Consider the following 17,416-nt stretch of genomic DNA (forward strand, 5'->3'; position numbering starts at 1 on the left):
GGGCGCCCCTAGTCTCTCAATATTTCTGTGCTAAACATACATTTCTCCTCTAAATATGAAATAGGACAGTTACAGCTGTTGCTTCTGTCTACTTGGAGACCTCCATCTGAGCCAAGGCGACTCTCAGAGACCGGCGGCGACCCTGGGGAACCGCAGACGCCCCTTCACCGCGCCGAGTCCGGGGAGGCCGAGTCGAGCCGAACACACCCGCCAGCATGCGCCACTCTGATTGGCTCGGCCGGCCCCCAGCATCCAATCGGCGCAGCGTTTGTTGAGCAGCGCCGGCGACCCGGGTACACAAGTGGCCTGAGAGAGCGGCGGGTGGGCGGCGGGGCCATGAACCTGGGGTAAGCCGGCGGGGACCCCGTGGGCTGCCGGGCTGTGCCCGCGCGTGGCGGCGGCGGGCGCGGGAGAGGCGGCCCGGGCTCCGGGTCCAGCGCGGGCTGTGGTGTCGGAGCCCCGGAGGGGAGACGGCGCCCGGGAGGGCGAGCTGCTCGGCTCGCCCCAGCTGCTCTGCACCGAGCTGGAGCACCCTGAGCTGCGGCAGGACCGAGTCCGGGCGCGGGTCTTCATCTCAGCAGTTCAGCATTGTAGGGAGACCGGCCGCCAAACCCAGACGTAACCGCGCATCCAGCCGCTGAGAGTTAGGTTCTCATGTGGGAGTTCAGGGATAAACGAGGCAGCCTGCACCGTGAGCTTACGGGACGGTGGAATGGGGACTTAGCAACTTGAGTTTCATTCAAGATGTTGCCTTCCACCGTAAAACATGAGCTGTTCATAGTCCTGCTACCGGGAAGCCTTAACCTCTCTCTCCCAGATTGTTTCCTTTAACAAACCGAGGCACTTTGATTCCTCTACCAAAGCAACACTGAGTTTAGCGTTGCTAGTTAGACCTTTCTCAACCTGCTCGCCCTTAATTGCTTGGTTTGATGTTTTCTCTTGAACAGCCCCTATGTCTTCATTATTGTTCATGGACACATCCTCCCTCCTCCCCTCCTTCCCCCCAGTGAAACAGTGAAGTACTGTGGAATCCCATCAGGGGAGTTTTGATGATGACCTTAATAGACAACATAAGTTTTGCTGGCAGTGTTTACCGTTTCTTTATGCTGGTGCCTTTGACATGTAAAGTGTCATAGTAGCCAAAGTTTATTATGCATTTATTATGATAGTAAAAACAAAGAGTCACTAAAGCAACCATGTATTCTGTGAAATATTCCAAATTGGGTGGAATTCTGTGCTTAAGCAGCTGTCACCTTGGTGACCATTTAAACCATTTTCAGGCGCTTCCAGCCCTTAGAATGTGTCAGTCATGAAACCATTACAAAACTAATAAATGGCTTATCAGTGTCTTATACCTTGGTAAGTAGTTCTGGCAGCAACATGGAATTTTTGGTATAGAGCTACAAGTTAAAGGCTGCTGTAATGATTACTTTATTCTTTACCAGTAACAAAAATCAGGTTTCAGGTTAAAAGTCACAAATGCTTGCCTCACTGAAAAGTTAAAGTCTTTTCCTGTGGGTTTTTTTTTCTTTCCACTTTGGTTGAAAAACTTTTTAAATATTATTTTAACTTTATGTGTATGGGTGTCATAAACATGTGGGCCACTCGTGTGGCTGGTGCCATTGGAGGCCAGAGAGAGCATCATTACAGGTGGTTGTTAGCCTCAATGTTGATTCTGCTCTGAGAGAATAGCCATCTCTCCAGCCTTGTAAAAATACTTTAAAATATAGAGACGACTCTGGGGGAGGTTCAGGCAGGAGAAGCAGGAATTCAAAGCTGGCCTGGCCTGCATAGTGAATTTGAAGGCAGCCTAGGCTATATGGCTTTAAAGAAACAAAACCCCCTGCTGTAATGGTCACATGATTCCTGTATACATTCAGAGGTTCATATAAATATTTCTGGTTGCTATTTAATTAAAGCATCAAAACAATTTTCTTTTATATTGCAGAGATGGTTTGAAGCTTGAAACTGAGTTGTTGGATGGAAAACCCAAGCTAATACTGTCTCCATATGGTATGCTGTTATTGAAAGTCTAAAATGTTTGTTTGTATGTAGAACATAGAGTTTAACAGACATTTTGCTTGTAATAAACATAGTTAAATGACACTTGGAAAAAGCTTTTCTATTAATGGGTTTGAATTGACATTTATCCAAGTAAGGTCCAATTGAGACGGTGATTACTCCCGTCACTTTTGGTTCATAGAATGTATTTCATGTGAAATATGATTTTGATGTTAGCATACCTTCTTGCCTAATAAGTAATGTAGGTAGAGTTGAGAAAATTATGTACTTTGCATGTAAACAAACTATTGTGTGAGACAGTTAAATTTATACAGTATAACCACAGTTGCTAAAGTCTATATTATTATGAGTAGTAGTAGTTTTTCAACTCAGTATAGTTTCTCAGTCTTCTCCGTCAAGGTATTTGCCTGCACCCCACCACCATCTGTTTACAGTCTTACCTTGGAAAGACAACTGAAATAAAAATGAAATGAAAGTTAATGCTTGAACCACCACATTGTAAAAGTTGGAATACTCAGATGGAACTTAAGGTTAATGCTTCGGGGACAGTATTTTCATCTTAAACAATACTTAACGTCACTGCCTTAATATGTTTGGGTTTATAGTTTAGTAATTTTATTTTCTCTTGTAGAGCATAAATCAAAAGTTTCTGTGAAGGTAAGTTAAGTGATTTTGACCCTCCCTGTTTCCACGTGTGACATGTATACTTCCATTGGTTCTATATGTTGAGGCGGGGTCTCTCAGTTGGACCCAGAACTTGTCAGTCCAGCTAGTCAGGCTAGACAGCTTTCTCTGGAGGACTTCCTGTCTCTGCTTTGAGCACTGGACTTACAGGTGGGCCTCCATAAGCACCCAGCATGCATGTGTGCTCTGAGAATCCAAATACTGCTCCTCGCAATTTCAGGGCAAGCTCTTTAACCACTGGGCCATCTCCCCAACCAGAAATGTATCATAACAGGAAAACTGGTTACTTGTCAGTTACCAGCAGTCTAAGGAGCACCTGGTAAGGCATTGAACTACATGGTGGTTACAGGGGTGAAAGTAGCCAGAAATGACTTTGAACACCGTTTACGGGAGTGCACCACACTTAGCAATGTGAATGAGATATGTTTAGAGAACGGAACTGCCCGACTCTGACACAACAAAGGCTCATGAATCAGGACAGCAACAAGAGAATTCCAGTGGTTGGAGATGAGCTGGGGTGGTAGGCGGAAGTCACCTGCTTGAGCCATGGGCAGTATGTTGATAATTTGATTGATAAAGTGACTTTTGAAAAACTAAAATGACTTGGATTTGGGGTGTTTTGTTTTGAGATAAGGTCTCTCCATACAGTCCTGGCTGTCCTGGAACTCGCTATGTAGACCAGGCTGGCCTTGGACTGGCAGAGATGTGCCTGCCTCTGCCTCCTGAGTGCTAGAATTAAAGGTGTGCACCTCCACACCTGGCTCTAAAATGGACTTGTTTATGTCTAAAAATGAGACTCTGACATGTGGCATTCTTAGTTTTCTTGAACTATGGGAAGATCTTCCCGCTAGGCTCTATTCCTGTATAGCAGTGCGGCAGAGCTGGGAAATGTGGTCGTATCCTTTAGATGAGAAAAATGCCCCTGAGGTCATGCCAGTTTCCATCTGGTCTAACTCAGGGACATGTTTTAATTTGTCACCCGTCATTTAGACAGTTATATTGAAAAAGCTCCAGGGATGCAAAGGCAAAAAGGTAGCGGATGCTGCTGTTAGCTAAAACCCGAAGCCCGAAGCTGAGGAGACAGTCAGCAGCTGAGAGCATTGACTGCTTCTGCAACATGGTGGCACACGACCATCTGTAACTCCAGTTTCAGGGCATTTAGTCCTTCTTCTAACCTCAGTGGACCCAGCGCATATGTGATGCATAAACACACACTCAGGCACACACACATAAAATGTATAATTTTAAAAACAACCGAAACCTAAAGCCAGGAATACACAGGGTGAGGGGTGTGCTTAGTATGTATGACAGACTGCAGAATAAAGAGTGGGAAAGAAGTGATTCTAGTTGATGGTGGCATCTGAGGTTGTTAAGAAGGAAATGAACAAGCGGGGAGGTGTTAGTAGATCCCAGCACAGGCAAACAGTACTTAAAACTGGGACGTGGGAGAGAATGAGTTGGAAAACAGGAGGTGATAGTCATTATCTAGAACTTGAAAATGGAGAGAGCTTGCAGTTGTGGGTCCTTACAGGGTCAGTATAAGATCACTGGGGTCACAGTAGAGCATCGGGGACACTGGGGGAATGAGTGAGGCCATATGGAGATGAATATAGGAAGAGTTTGAGGAAGTGACTGGAAGGGGAGAAGGACATCTCTGTGGATGTGAACACAACAGTAATTAGCCCAGACTGGAATTGGAGAGTGGGTGACCAGGCAGCTAAGATAGTCTAGGGGTAAGGACTGGTAACCTCAAAGAGGTAGTGTGAGTTATATAATTTACTGATAGAAAATTCAGAGCTGGGATAGAATGGAGATGACCTATAACATACAACTTGATTTGTATTCTTTATTATCTGGAGTTAAAATAATTTCTCATTGCCGAGGCTTTCAAGTGAAAGTCTGCAGAGGTAAACAATCGCTTATGGCTGTAGTATCTAATTAATAGCAAAATGAAAAGTTTAGAGGCCTGCTTTATTACAGATTTTAAGAATAAAGATGATTGTTAGCTAGGTGTAGTGGTTCATACTTGCAATCTCAGAAGAGGTGAGAGGATCAAGGCCAGCTTAGGCTGCATACCACTCCTGTGTCTCCAGACAAAAACGATGTCAGTTTTTTTCATACGCTGTCATAAAGAATGAACTTGTGTTTTAACAGATGGGAAATAAGATCAAGATTGCAAAATGTCCTTTAAGAATAAAGCAGACTGGACACATTCTAAAATCAACACAGAATTCTTACATTGGGAGCAAAAACATTTCTCAAAAGAAGATAATTAGTTCAGAAACATCACAGGCAAAACCTGAGAAAATTAGATTGCCATTTTCACCCTCTAAGGATTTATGTCAGCAGTATGCAGAAAAAGACTGTCATCATTTCCCAAAAGAGTCTTCACCTGCAACCTCTGATATACAGAAGACTGTAAACACGGCAGATAAATACCTAGTGTCTAAACAGAAGCCTTGCAAAACACACCCCACTGAAACCATGGACAGCAGCATGGTGTGTCTAACCCAAGACCAACTACGGCAGATTTTGATGAGTGTCAGCCAAGGGAATGGATCTGTGTCCCTAACTGGAAATGGAAAGGAGGAGAATGCAAGTAAGAATTTTCTTAAACTTCGTTAACTTCATTTTCCCAGTGTGTGCTTTTGAATTTCAGATTCATTGGCTGCATTTCTGACTGTGTCTCTTAAATCTGATTTAACATGCAGTAATCTTTTTTGGGGGGTAGGGGAAGGGATGTCCTGAAACTCACTCTGTAGACCAGGCTGGCCTCAAACACAGAGATCCGCCTGCCTCTGCCTCCTAAGTGCTGGGATTAAAGGTGTGCGCCACCACCGCCTGGCACATTCAGTAATCTTAAACTATTATTCACATTATTAAGCTATTATTCACATTAGGCTTTTTCTTATACATAAAATATGTAAAACTGCTTTATAGTTTTGCCGTATTTTAAGATTAAAGCTCAGATTGATTGATTGATTGATTGATTGATTGATTGATTTTGAGGCAGGGTTTCTTTAGCCCTGGCTGACCTGGAGCTTAGTACATAGACCAGGCTGGCCTTAAACTCATAGAGATCCATCTGCCTCTGCCTCCTGAGTGCTGGGATTTAAAGCATCTTACACTATGTCTGGCCTCAAAATAATCTTAAAATGTATGGTTTTGGGGCTGGAGAGATAGCTCAGCAGTTAAAGTATTTATATAAGCCGGCTATGGGGTTTAATCCTGTAATCCCTGTACTCAGCAGACTGAGGCAAGCTTGAGCTAGAGTAGGATCCCACTTCAATAACAAAAAAATGGCACACAAGTGTTTACAAAGATAAGCCTCTGAGATTGAAGTGAATCTTAAGAACGCCCTACTGTGGAGACTTGACTTCTGAAACCTGTCACTCTGGTGCTAGTCAAGCTTCCCGTCCTTCCCTCCGACCAGCTGAGGCTGGCTCTATTCTCCTTGCCAGTGGAAACAGGTTTATCTATAGAGATACTGTCAGCTCTCCCCTCACTAACCAGGGTCATGTTGTAAAAACCTCATTTCAGCTTTGACCATGAAAGTACTCAGAATGCCACAAGTGTATTAAGTACAGTGAAGCGACAATAAAATGTCAGTGATCGTGGAAGGGTCATGTAACTCACGTGGGTACTGGGTAACTTCTGTATGCTCCCACATGTTCACAGGGAGTTCCTTCTCCCAGTCTTTATTATTTGTAAAATAGAGGAAGTTGGCTTTCTTTAGGCTAGAATTGTAACTCAGAACTGTATCTCACTGCGAGGTGTAGTGAGAGTAAAGACATTTTACGTAATCCTGAGGTAACTTGCATTTTAGATGCTCCCTCTCTGAGAGAAATGGCACATTGAGGAGAAATCACAACACTGTAAACATTGAGGAGAAATCACAACACTGTAAACATTGAGGAGAAATCACAACACTGTAAACATTGAGGAGAAATCACAACACTGTAAACATTGAGGAGAAATCACAACACTGTAAACATTGAGGAGAAATCACAACACTGTAAACATTGAGGAGAAATCACAACACTGTAAACATTGAGGAGAAATCACAACACTGTAAACTAGAGTATGAACGTTCTGTACAACACTTGGTTTAGTTGTGGTAGCCGAGGCACATAGACCACAGTTCACAGAAAACTCCCACAGGTAAAGAAGAAAAACAAGGTCATGGGTGTTTTGTTTTTAAATCAATTTATTTATTCATTTATTTTACATCCCGGCCACAGATTCCCCTCCCTCCTCTCCTCCCAGTCTCTCCCTCCATCCCCTCTCTGTTCCCGCAATCCATTCCTCCTCCATTTACTCATGGGAGATCATGGGTTTTTATTAAACCATTTGCATCTGCCTCTTTTTATGTTGTGATTTATATTATAATTTCATATAATTACAAATTACATGTAATTTTAAATTGTATAAATTAAGTTATAAATGTAAATTATTTTGGCAAGAGTGAATGGAGGTTTTTTGTTTTGTTTCACCAAACAGATCTCATGTAACCAGGCTGGCCTCAGACCCAGTACATAGCTGAAGACTGGACTTCCATCTTGCTGCCTCTGCCTCCTGAGTACTGAGCACAGGTATGCACCACCTTACTAGTTCATCCAGTGCTAGGGATGGAACAGACTGGGTTGGCATGAGGCAAGCGTTTTGGTGTGTTCTAGGCCAGCTTAGTGGTATTCCCAGCCCTGTTTTTTCTGTTTTTGCTTGTTTTCTTTTTTATTTCATTTAAAAAGTTGTTTGGCTGTAGCCAGGAGTCAGCTATCTAAACTCTGGGCCACAATTTTTCTCTTTTCTCTTGATTATTTATTTAGGGTAAGGTCTCGTGTAGGTCAGGCTAGCCTCAGTCTACTAGTACCGTCTCAAAAGGTAAAAATCATGTCCGTCTGTCTTTGTTATTTGTTATAATAACAACCCTGCTATTGCTCCCAGGGTGGTCTTGAACTCCGCCTAATCTTCCTGCCCTTACCTCCCAAGTGCCAGGCTCTAGGTTTGCACCACGTGCTGGATTATGTGGTGCTGGGAGTCAGCCCAAGGCTGTGTTCATGCGAGGCAGGCACTAATGACCAGGCTGCACTCTAGCCTGTCGGGTTTTTTTTTTGCATCGCCCTCATGTAGCCGAGGTGGCCTTTAACTCCTGATTCTCCTGCTCTGTCTGCTGAGTGTCAGGATTGCAGGTATATGCCATCATGCCCAAGAGTCAGAGTCTCACTCTGTAGCCCTGGCTGGCCTGAAACACAGAGATTGGCCTGCCTCTGCCTCCTGAGTGCTGGGACTAAAGGTTTGCACCTCTGCACCTCTCTGTTGTAGAATATTATTTTAAGATGTGTTACTTTTGTTTTTTCTGTGTAACATTTGTTTAAAGATGCAAAGATGTGTTGCATTCTTTTATGTTGCATTTGTTGAACTTTGTGAAGCTGTGTTTCTTTGCTTGTCTAAAACACCTGATGGTCTAATAAAGAGCTGAACAGTCAATAGGAAGGCGGGAAAAAGGATAGGTGGGGCTGACAGGCAGAGAGAATAAATAGGAGAAATCTGGGAAGAAAAGGAGAAAGAGCAAGAGAACAAGGAGAGGAGAATGCTAGGGGCCAGCCACAGAGTAAGAGTGAAAGTAATATATACAGAAGAAAAGGAAAAAACCCAGAGGCAAAAGGTAGGCAAGATAATTTTAAGAAAAGCTGGCAAGAAACAAGGCAAGCTAAGGCCAGGCATTTATAATGAAGAATAAGTCTCCATATGTAGTTTATCTGGGAGCTGGGTGGCGGACCCCCAAAAGAGCAAAGAGCAAAAACAACCAACACCTCCTTGTTTTTATTTATTTGTGTTTTTTTTTTTTTTTTTTTGGTTTTTCGAGACAAGGTTTCTCTGTGTAGCTTTGCGCCTTTCCTGGAACTCACTTGGTAGCCCAGGCTGGCCTTGAACTCACAGAGATCCGCCTGGCTCTGCCTCCCGAGTGCTGGGATTAAAGGCGTGCGCCACCACCGCCCGGCTTATTTATTTGTTTTGAGACAAAGTCTCACTCTGCATTCTAAGCTGGCTGAGGACTTGTGTGTTGTCCAGACCAGCCTCAAACTCAGTGATCCTCTTGCCCCAGCTTCCTGAGTTGTACCTGAGGGTTATGGGTGTGAGCCATTATGCCTGCTGAGACTTTTCTTTCAACTGTATAGGAGTATGTTATATAATAGGTATGATTTTAAAACATGCATTTTATTTCCTAGGTCAAGATAGTTTACATTTAATCAATATTCCTAGCCAGCCAAAGGATGTGGATGTTACAGGATTACTGCAGAAAATGGAGGCTGTTTCACCTGTCTCAAATGAAAATAAGCATGTCTTCAGTAGAACTCAAGAGGCATTTCAACAGTGTGAGCAGAAGATTGCCATGTATGTGACTCACATATGTTTCTGGGGTATCTGGAGAATATGTGTTTGCTTGTCCATTGCATGTGAAGTGCTCTGAATACTTGGCTATTTACACAGTCAGTCACATGGAAGCATAATGATAAGGCTCCTGGGTTTCATGTGTGTGTTTTATCTTAGAGAGAATGAGTGGAAGCCAGCGGACATATTCAGTACTCTGGGGGAACGGGAGCGCGATAGAAGTTTGTTGGAAGCAAGAAGAGCCCAATGGAAAAAAGAGCTAGGTAATTTATTGCTTTCTAGTATAGGTTTGTTGGCTCGTGGAATGCTTAGTTATCTTTCAGTATATTATCAAGTCTTGTTTGATAACATGTAACATCTGTAGTTCTCTGCAGACTCCTTTGACATTGCCTTGTGTCTTTGGTGCCATTCAGTGTGCACCAAAAGCCATAGCATCCTTTTGGAGCCCTGCAAATATTCCTAAACCTTTTCTATTTGTATTTTTCTGTTAGAAATCCTGTGAATTGAGGTATGGCTTTATTAAAAAATAGTTCAGTGTGTGTGTGTGTGTGTGTGTGTGTGTGTGTGTGTGTGTAGGTCAGGGAACAATTTGTAAGGGTCAGTTCTCTTCTTCCACCATGTAGGTCTTGGGATTGAATTTAAGTTGTCAGACTTGGTGACAAGTGCCTTTACCCAGTGAGCCATCTCACCAGCCCATAGCTTCAGTTCCTGTTTCACTTTCAACAGTGAGTGAGAACTAACTAACATCCTTACTTTGTGCTAGATTCTCCACTAAAGTAGACAATACTATGACTCAGTTTTACAGAAGAAACCAAGGTTTAACGGGTGAAATAGCAGTTTGTCTGTTACGTAGGTAGGAAGCGGTTGAGCTTGATGTGGACCCTAAAGTGTGGCTGTGTACCTTCTAAGTCCATTAGTAATAACAACCTAGGACGGTAGACATGCAGAGTGGCTGGTATAACAGTGTTCTGAGAGATTGTCCACGTTACTGATCTCTGTGATAACGCCATTCTTCTCTGTCTGCTGCACTTGAGATTGACTCTGACTCAGTGTTTTACCCCACACCCTTCAAAGTGCCTTTCTCCCTGGGAGTCATCTTGTCCCAAGCAAACGACATTGATTAACTGCTGCCTTTTGTACTCTTGAAGAAGGTCATGATTTGTTTACATGATTCCTTTTTTTACAGTCTTTATACATATTTTTAAATAAGGATATTATTTACAGATGAACAGGTTGCTTTAAAGAAGAAAGAAAAAGAAGCTTCTCAAAAATGGAATAATCCTTGGAAAAAATCTGAAATAGTATGTGAGAAAATTCAAATCCTTGACCAATCTAAGGTAAGAATTTCAAATTCAGTCAAGCATTCTGCTTATGTCTTTGCTATTACAATTTCTTTTTTCCCCTGTTTTGGTTTTTTTCAAGACAGAGTCTCACTAGTTAGCTCAGACTGTCCTGGAATTCATTATGTAGACCAGGCTGGCCTCAAACTCACAGAGATTCTGCCTCTGCCTCCAGAGTAACAGGTTAAAAATATGTGCCACCATGCCTGGCCTTTATTACAATTTTTAAAATGTGAAATAATGTTCAAATTGTAGGACTTACTTTGACAATTTTGGTTTTTTTGTTTTGTTTTGTTTTGTTTTGTTTTTGTTTTGAGGCAGGCAGGGTTTTGCTATGTAGCCCTGGCTGGCCTCAGACTTATGCCAGTCCTCCTGCCTCAGCTACTTTGTGCTGGATTCCAGGCACTTGCCATCATGCCCAGCACTAGAAATCTTATTTGTAGTGTTTATCAATTAAGAATGGAAAACTGTACTTTTCTTAGGTTTGCCACGGTACTTAATTTACTCATGGCCCAAACTAGTGTTCTTATTTCACTTGCAGCTCATAAGTTGCCTTGCTGATCTTCATTGGTGTTTAATTTCAGATAAAGACAGTTTGCTTCCCCTCCTCCCTCCTTTGCCCCGTCCCCCTCTGCTGCTGTTTCTTCAGACACTCTGCCACAGCTTCCTTGAACAGGTTATGGCTGTCTAGGCGGCTGGATGGCCACTACTTTGGAGCTCGTCAGTCATCAGATGCTGAGTTCTAAGTACTGGTACTTTGGATGTTTAAACCCCTTAGTCCTTGATTTCTGTATAACCTATTTGCCTCAAAGGAATGATTCAGAGTCTCTTTAAGTTACCAGTTATTAGATATGTATATATTTTTTACTTTTCAACTTTTACATTTGTTTGTGCTTGTGTGCGTGTGTGTGGTTTGCTTGCATATCTGTATGTATGTATATTCTCAAGTATGTAGTTATACATGTACACATGTGAATGTACATGTGGAAGTCAGAGAGTAACTTCCTAGATCACTCTCTACCTTATATGTTGAGGTGGAGTTTCTCACTTGAATTGGAACTCCCAGTTCAGTGGAGTCTGGTTCTGGGGATTGAACTCACATGCTGGATTATGGACAAGCCCTCTCAACTGCCCAGCATTTATATGGGTGCCGGGGGTCCAGACCTCCTCATACTCACTATCAAGGGCTTTTATCTGTGGCTCAGTAGTGGAAGTCTGAAAACTAAAACACAAACTCCAAAACTGGCTGAGCAAGAGTGAAAGAAGTGTGAGCAACTGCCTGTCCTTCCAGTGTCGAAGCGTGGCCTTATGCCTTGTGAATCTGATACACTAGTGGGCGAGTTTTGTTGCTGTCTTTTTCTTTTTGTACATGCTAGGCAAGAGTCACATCTTCAGCCCTTGGAGAAATTCTCTTTTGAGGAAAAAAGAGTGAACTGTGTGATACAGAAGCCCATTCCTTTACACTGTGCACTTTGAAACGCCTTTTGTGCTTCCAAGTTAATTAAGCATGAGGTTTTTGAGATCACCCCCCCTATTGAAATCTTGGCTTTCCTCTCATGAATAGCACACTCTAGAAGCCTCTGAAATAAAGATGGTGTGTTCGATACACACTTGAATACAGAATGGTTACCATGGCAGACCATACTCGTACTGCTTGTCATTGTCAGACTGTAGCTAGAGTTTTCCTGCCTGGCCCACAGTCAGGACAAATCTCTTTCACCTGCCAGTCCCACAGCTGCTCAGACCCAACCAAGTAAACACAGAGACTTATATTGGTTACAAACTGTATGGCCGTGGCAGGCTTCTTGCTAACTGTTCTTACAGCTTAAATTAATCCATTTCCATTAATCTATACCTTGCCACATGGCTCGTGGCTTACCGGCATCTTCACATGCTGTTTGTCATCATGGCGGCTGGCAGTATCTCTCTGACTCAGCCTTCCACTTCCCAGCTTTATTCTCCTCCTTGTCCCGCCTACACTTCCTGCCTAGCCAATGGCCAATCAGTGTTCTATTTATTGACTAATTAGCAACACATTTGCCATACAGAACATCCCACAATATCAGACCATAGTTCTGTAGTTGCCAACAGAAAGTTCATTTGTACTTTGCCTAATTAAAAACTAAACCAATGACCCCCTCACATGTTTTGAGGTAAAATACATATAACTTGACATTTACCGTTTTAAAAAATACTGTTTTTTTACATTTGTTTAGAGAGAGAGAGAAACTCTGTGTGTGTGTGTGTGTGACACACACACACACACCACAGCCTATGTGGAGGTCAGTAGACAACATTCCAGAGTCAGTGGGCCCAGGATTAAACTTGGGTCATCAGGTTAGGCAATGTCCTTACTTGCTGAACTATCTCACTGGGATGGTCAACTTGTACACTGGAAATAATTAAAGCCAGAAGTTATTAAAAAGTCATTAATACATGACTCGGTTAGGATCTCTATTGCTGCAGTGCAGCAAAACACCATGGCCAAAAAGCAAGTTGGGGAGGATAGGGTTTATTTGGCTTACACTTCTGCACTGTAGTTCATCACCGAAGGAACCCAGAACAGGAACTCAAACAGGGCAGGAGCCTGGAGGCAGGAGCTGATGCAGAGGCCATGGAGGGGTGCTGCTTACTTGCTTGTTTCTCATGTCTTGCTCAGCCTGCTTGCTTATAGAACCCAGGACACCAGCCTAGGGACAGCACCACACACCACGGGTGGGCCCTGCCCATCAGTCACTAATTGAGAAAATGCCTACAGCTGGATCTTACGGGGGCATTTTCTCAGTTGAGGTTCCTCCTTTCAGATAACTCTAGCTTGTGTTGCCATGTGGACACAGCACTATCCAGCACAACATGTAAGCTTCTCAAAAGACTAGCATGAATTAAAAAGGCTGTAGAGTCTATGAACATTTAAAAAAAGTAAGAGGACATTAAGAATAACTGGTGCAGTGGTCAAGAGTACACACTGCTCTTAAAGAGGACTGAGTTCACTTCTCAGCACCCATCCTGGGTAGCTAACCATGCCTGTCACTCCAGCTCCAGGGCATCTGACACTCTGCTTTAGACTCTATGGGAATCTGCACCCATGCACATACCTACACATACATGAAATTAAAAATAATAAACATCTTAAAACCTTATGCCAGCATATTACAGAATTTTGAGAGAAAAAAAATGGCCAAAGCAGCAGTGATCAAGCTGTACTGTATTTCTAAAGAAATTGATTCCATCATTAAAAGTGTCTATACTTCAGGAAGCTTGGGCTGGAGGATCATAAATTTGAAGCTAGCCTGGACTACTATGTAATGTGATCTTATCTCAAACTAAAGATGGAGAAGGAAAAGAGGGGGACCTGAGCAAGGTAAACTCCAGGCCCAGAAGTATTTACAATAGGAAGGTTTTCAGTGTGGTGTTCAGACTAGTGATCCTGATAACCAAGACTAACAAAACACTTCTGATATTAAAACTTGACTAGAAACCTTAGAAAAATTACAAAAAATAATCTGGGGAGTTGGGTTTATTCAAAGAATGCAAATTGGCATTAATATTCACAAACCAATGCTACTCATAGAAATAAACTTAACCAAAAAGGCTAGATTAAGCTGGGTGGTGGTGGCTCATGCCTTTAATCCCAGCACTCGGGAGGCAGAGGCAGGTGGATCTCTGTGAGTTCGAGGCCAGCCTGGTCTACAGAGTGAATTCCAGGATAGCTAAGGCTTCACAGAAAAACCCTGTCTCTAAAACAACAGCAACAACAACAACAACAAAAAGGCCAGATTAAGATTAATATTTATTAAAAATATGATCTACAAAAGCAGAATGGTGGGGCTGGGGAAACAGAGGGTCAGGAGGGCCTGAGTGGGGGTGCAGGCTTGTGATCCAGTACTGTGGACGTGGAGACAAGCAGACCCCTGGGCTTGCTGACCACCAGCCTAACCTGCCTTAGGCCCCAGTGAGAAAACCCTGTGTACAGAAGCAAGGTGGATGGCTTCTGAGGAGTAAATAACACTTCTGGGTGACCTCTGCCGTCTGTATCCCACACCCACACACAGGAAACGTGATGACTTGATAAAAAATTTCACTCTTAAATTACTTATCTGGATAAAGGACATATCTAGGATATATATATATATATATATATATATATATATATATATATATATATATATTTTAATTTGGCAAAAGATTCTGAGCAGCTCTAACTCTAAGCATGGTAAATAAACATGAAAAACTAGGACTTTGAACTGTATGCTAGACTTTTATGAGTCATGCTTTCAGAGGGGTTTTAAGTAGCTATAAATTGAAAATAATTTTTAAAAATTTAATGAAAACAAATTTACATCATTCCCCCTCCTGTCCTGCTCCCCTACCAAGTCCACCGCTTTCTCTTTAGCCATTGGTATTACACATCCGTACAAACACATAAACATATAAATACACATACACACAAACACATAAACATATAAATACACATACATACAAACAAACATATAAATACACATACATACAAACACATAAACATAAATACACATATATACAAACACATAAACATAAATACACATATATACAAACACATAAACATATAAATACACATACAAACACATAAACATAAATACACATACATACAAACATATAAACATAAATACACATATATACAAACACAAACATAAATACACATACATAAAACACAAACATATAAATACACATATGTGCAGACATATAAACATATAAATACAGCCTGCTGAGTCAGTTCAGCGTTGCTTGTACGCACATGTTTCTAGGCCTGACCTCTTGGTATTGAATAACCAGGGGCCTCATCCCTGCGGAAGACTCATTCTCCCCTTTCAGCTTGTAGGTCTTCATCTGTGGGTGGGGTCTAGAGATTTCCCAATCTTCACTGGGATGCCAGCTGTTGTTGGAATTGTTCAAGTCTTCTTTAGGCAGCCATGTTGTGTCGCTTCCCTGTCATAGCTAGAGGACACACTTAAGCAGACTTTCTACTCCTCTGGCTCTAAAAAATCTTTCCACCACCTCTTCTGGGATGTTCTCTGAGCCTTAGATGTAGGTGTTGTGTTGTAGCGTTTATCGTTTGGGCCTTTGACAAGTCATGTCTGTCTGTAATGATTTGCTACTGCTGCTGCAAAAAGAAGCTTCTTTGATGAGAGGTGAGATCTATGTTTACCTGTGGGCATAAGGATAAGTATTTAGAATACAATTAGGAACTACATTAATTTAGGTAAATGGGAGTTGTAGGTTCTCTAAGGTCCAGGATCTCGTTAGCCATATGTAGTTGACTAGGTTTACAGTAGCAAGCATGATTTCCTTCCTGTTAAGCAGGCCTTGAGTCCAATTAGACAGCTGTTGATTACTGCCAGGATATGAATGCCACTTCTTGCTATGTGGTCACAGCTGGGTAGGACTATTGGTTGCTTCCTCCCTTAGCTTATATATTAACTTCTTGTACTATGAAAGGAGGCTCAAATCCTCTAAGGATGTGATGTCTTCAGCAATATGGACTTACCTTCACCTTCTAGGAGGTAACTAAGTAGAACTACCCTATCCTGTTTGGGAGCCTCTCACACTCTTCTGACAAGCACCTTAAAAGGAAGTTTCTCATGCTTGGTACTAGGGGCTTTGCTGAATAGTCTATGGTTCTTGGTGGGGTACAATAACCCCAGGTGGTGTAACTTCATCTAAACTATATACATTTGCATACAGAATACACTTAGGTGTAATTTTAGGTAAATATAAAATAACACTTAATGATATTAAACTATTACTAATAATTATTATTACATCATTTCCTATGTCATTTTTAAGCATTCTTATTTACCCCTCCTCCCTCTGGCTCCTTCCGTATTGTTTTCCCTCTTCCTCCTCCCCAGTTGAGGCCCCCTTCCCCATTTTCCCTCTGTATTACCTGCCATCATCTCACTAGAGTAAGTACCCCTCACCCCACCCCCACATCTCATTTACTTTCCTGGCTTCTGCAGTTTCTCTAGGTCACTGCTTCTCAACCTTCCTGATGCTGTGACCTTTAATACCATACCTCATGTTGTGGTGGCCCCAACCATAAACTTATTTTGTTGCTACTTCACAACTATAATTTTGCTACTGTTATGGATCATATTGTAAATATCTGATATGAAGGTTGAGAACCGTAACTCTATATATTCACATCTAGGTTATATATTCACATCTAAAGATTTGGAGCTAAGAACCATGGGTGAGAGAGAATATTCAGCATTTGTCTTTCTGTGTCCGGGTTACTTCACTCAGTATATTTTCTATTTCATCCATTTACCTGCACATTTCATGATTCAAGATTTCTTTTTCTTTCTTTCCTTTTTTTTAAATAGCTGAATTGTATTTCATTATGGATATGTGCCATATCTCATTGTCCATCAGTCAAAGGCCATATAGGCTGTTTCCATTCCCTAGCTATGTGAACATTATTGAGCAAGTACTTGTGAAGTACGATGGAATTTTAGCTCTCCTGTTTGTATTCTTGGATATTCAGTCACCAGAATATTCTTTCCAAAAACTGCATTTTTATAGACTTTTAAATAAAAAATCAAATAAAACATTTCTTTCTGTGTACCTAGATGTTTTACACCCTCTACCAGTATACGTTTAAAATACAATTCTGAGGGTCAGGGCCTGTCTCCTTAGTAGTATGTTCAGATTCTCTGCTGCAGAGCATTGCTTCTCCTGGGGAGAAATGCCTTCCTGGGCTAGATCCGTGTGAGTAACCTGGTAAGGTCTGCACTGTCGAGCCTGATTCAGTTGGTTGCTTATTGACTGTTCAGGAAGCAGGACTGCTAGAGCGTCCCGGCAGCACTGTCAGCCAGGAGCAGCAGAGAAAGTGGATGGAAGACTTGAGTAAACAAGGAGAAGAGGACCAGCAAAGGAAAACCGAGGAGAGAATGATACATTCAAAGGTAACTCGGCAAGTCCGTGGCTTCAGTGGAAGTGAG

At 42.1% G+C, this 17,416-nt stretch overlaps 2 protein-coding genes across 6 annotated transcripts in view; one reads left to right on the forward strand and one right to left on the reverse strand.

Annotated features, from left to right (window-relative positions):
• The first annotated feature begins 256 nt into the window (after positions 1-256).
• The window catches only part of Ccdc66 (coiled-coil domain containing 66), a 29,958-nt gene continuing 12,798 nt past the window's right edge, over positions 257-17,416 (forward strand). Inside the window, exons 1-8 of one of the 4 annotated variants that reach the window (XM_059273974.1) lie at positions 257-347; positions 1,949-2,013; positions 2,654-2,679; positions 4,861-5,305; positions 8,937-9,102; positions 9,259-9,362; positions 10,324-10,436; positions 17,249-17,380. In XM_059273974.1, coding sequence (XP_059129957.1) covers positions 337-347; positions 1,949-2,013; positions 2,654-2,679; positions 4,861-5,305; positions 8,937-9,102; positions 9,259-9,362; positions 10,324-10,436; positions 17,249-17,380 — 1,062 coding nt within the window. In that variant the 5' untranslated portion in view covers positions 257-336. Of the gene's footprint in view, positions 348-445; positions 692-1,948; positions 2,014-2,653; positions 2,680-4,860; positions 5,306-8,936; positions 9,103-9,258; positions 9,363-10,323; positions 10,437-17,248; positions 17,381-17,416 lie in introns of those variants that run through there. The other 3 variants (XM_059273977.1, XM_059273975.1, XM_059273976.1) reach the window with 3 other exon arrangements.
• The window catches only part of Tasor (transcription activation suppressor), a 71,987-nt gene continuing 69,760 nt past the window's right edge, over positions 15,190-17,416 (reverse strand). For both annotated transcript variants that reach the window (XR_009381318.1, XM_059273970.1), the window contains one exon: positions 15,190-15,621. Coding sequence is in view for 1 of the 2 variants with exons in the window: in XM_059273970.1 (XP_059129953.1) it covers positions 15,545-15,621 (77 nt within the window). In the remaining variant the exon portion in view is untranslated. The remainder of the gene's footprint in view (positions 15,622-17,416) is intronic.

This window comes from Peromyscus eremicus, chromosome 9 (assembly GCF_949786415.1).
Source record: "Peromyscus eremicus chromosome 9, PerEre_H2_v1, whole genome shotgun sequence".
NCBI classification, from domain to species: Eukaryota; Metazoa; Chordata; class Mammalia; order Rodentia; family Cricetidae; genus Peromyscus; species Peromyscus eremicus.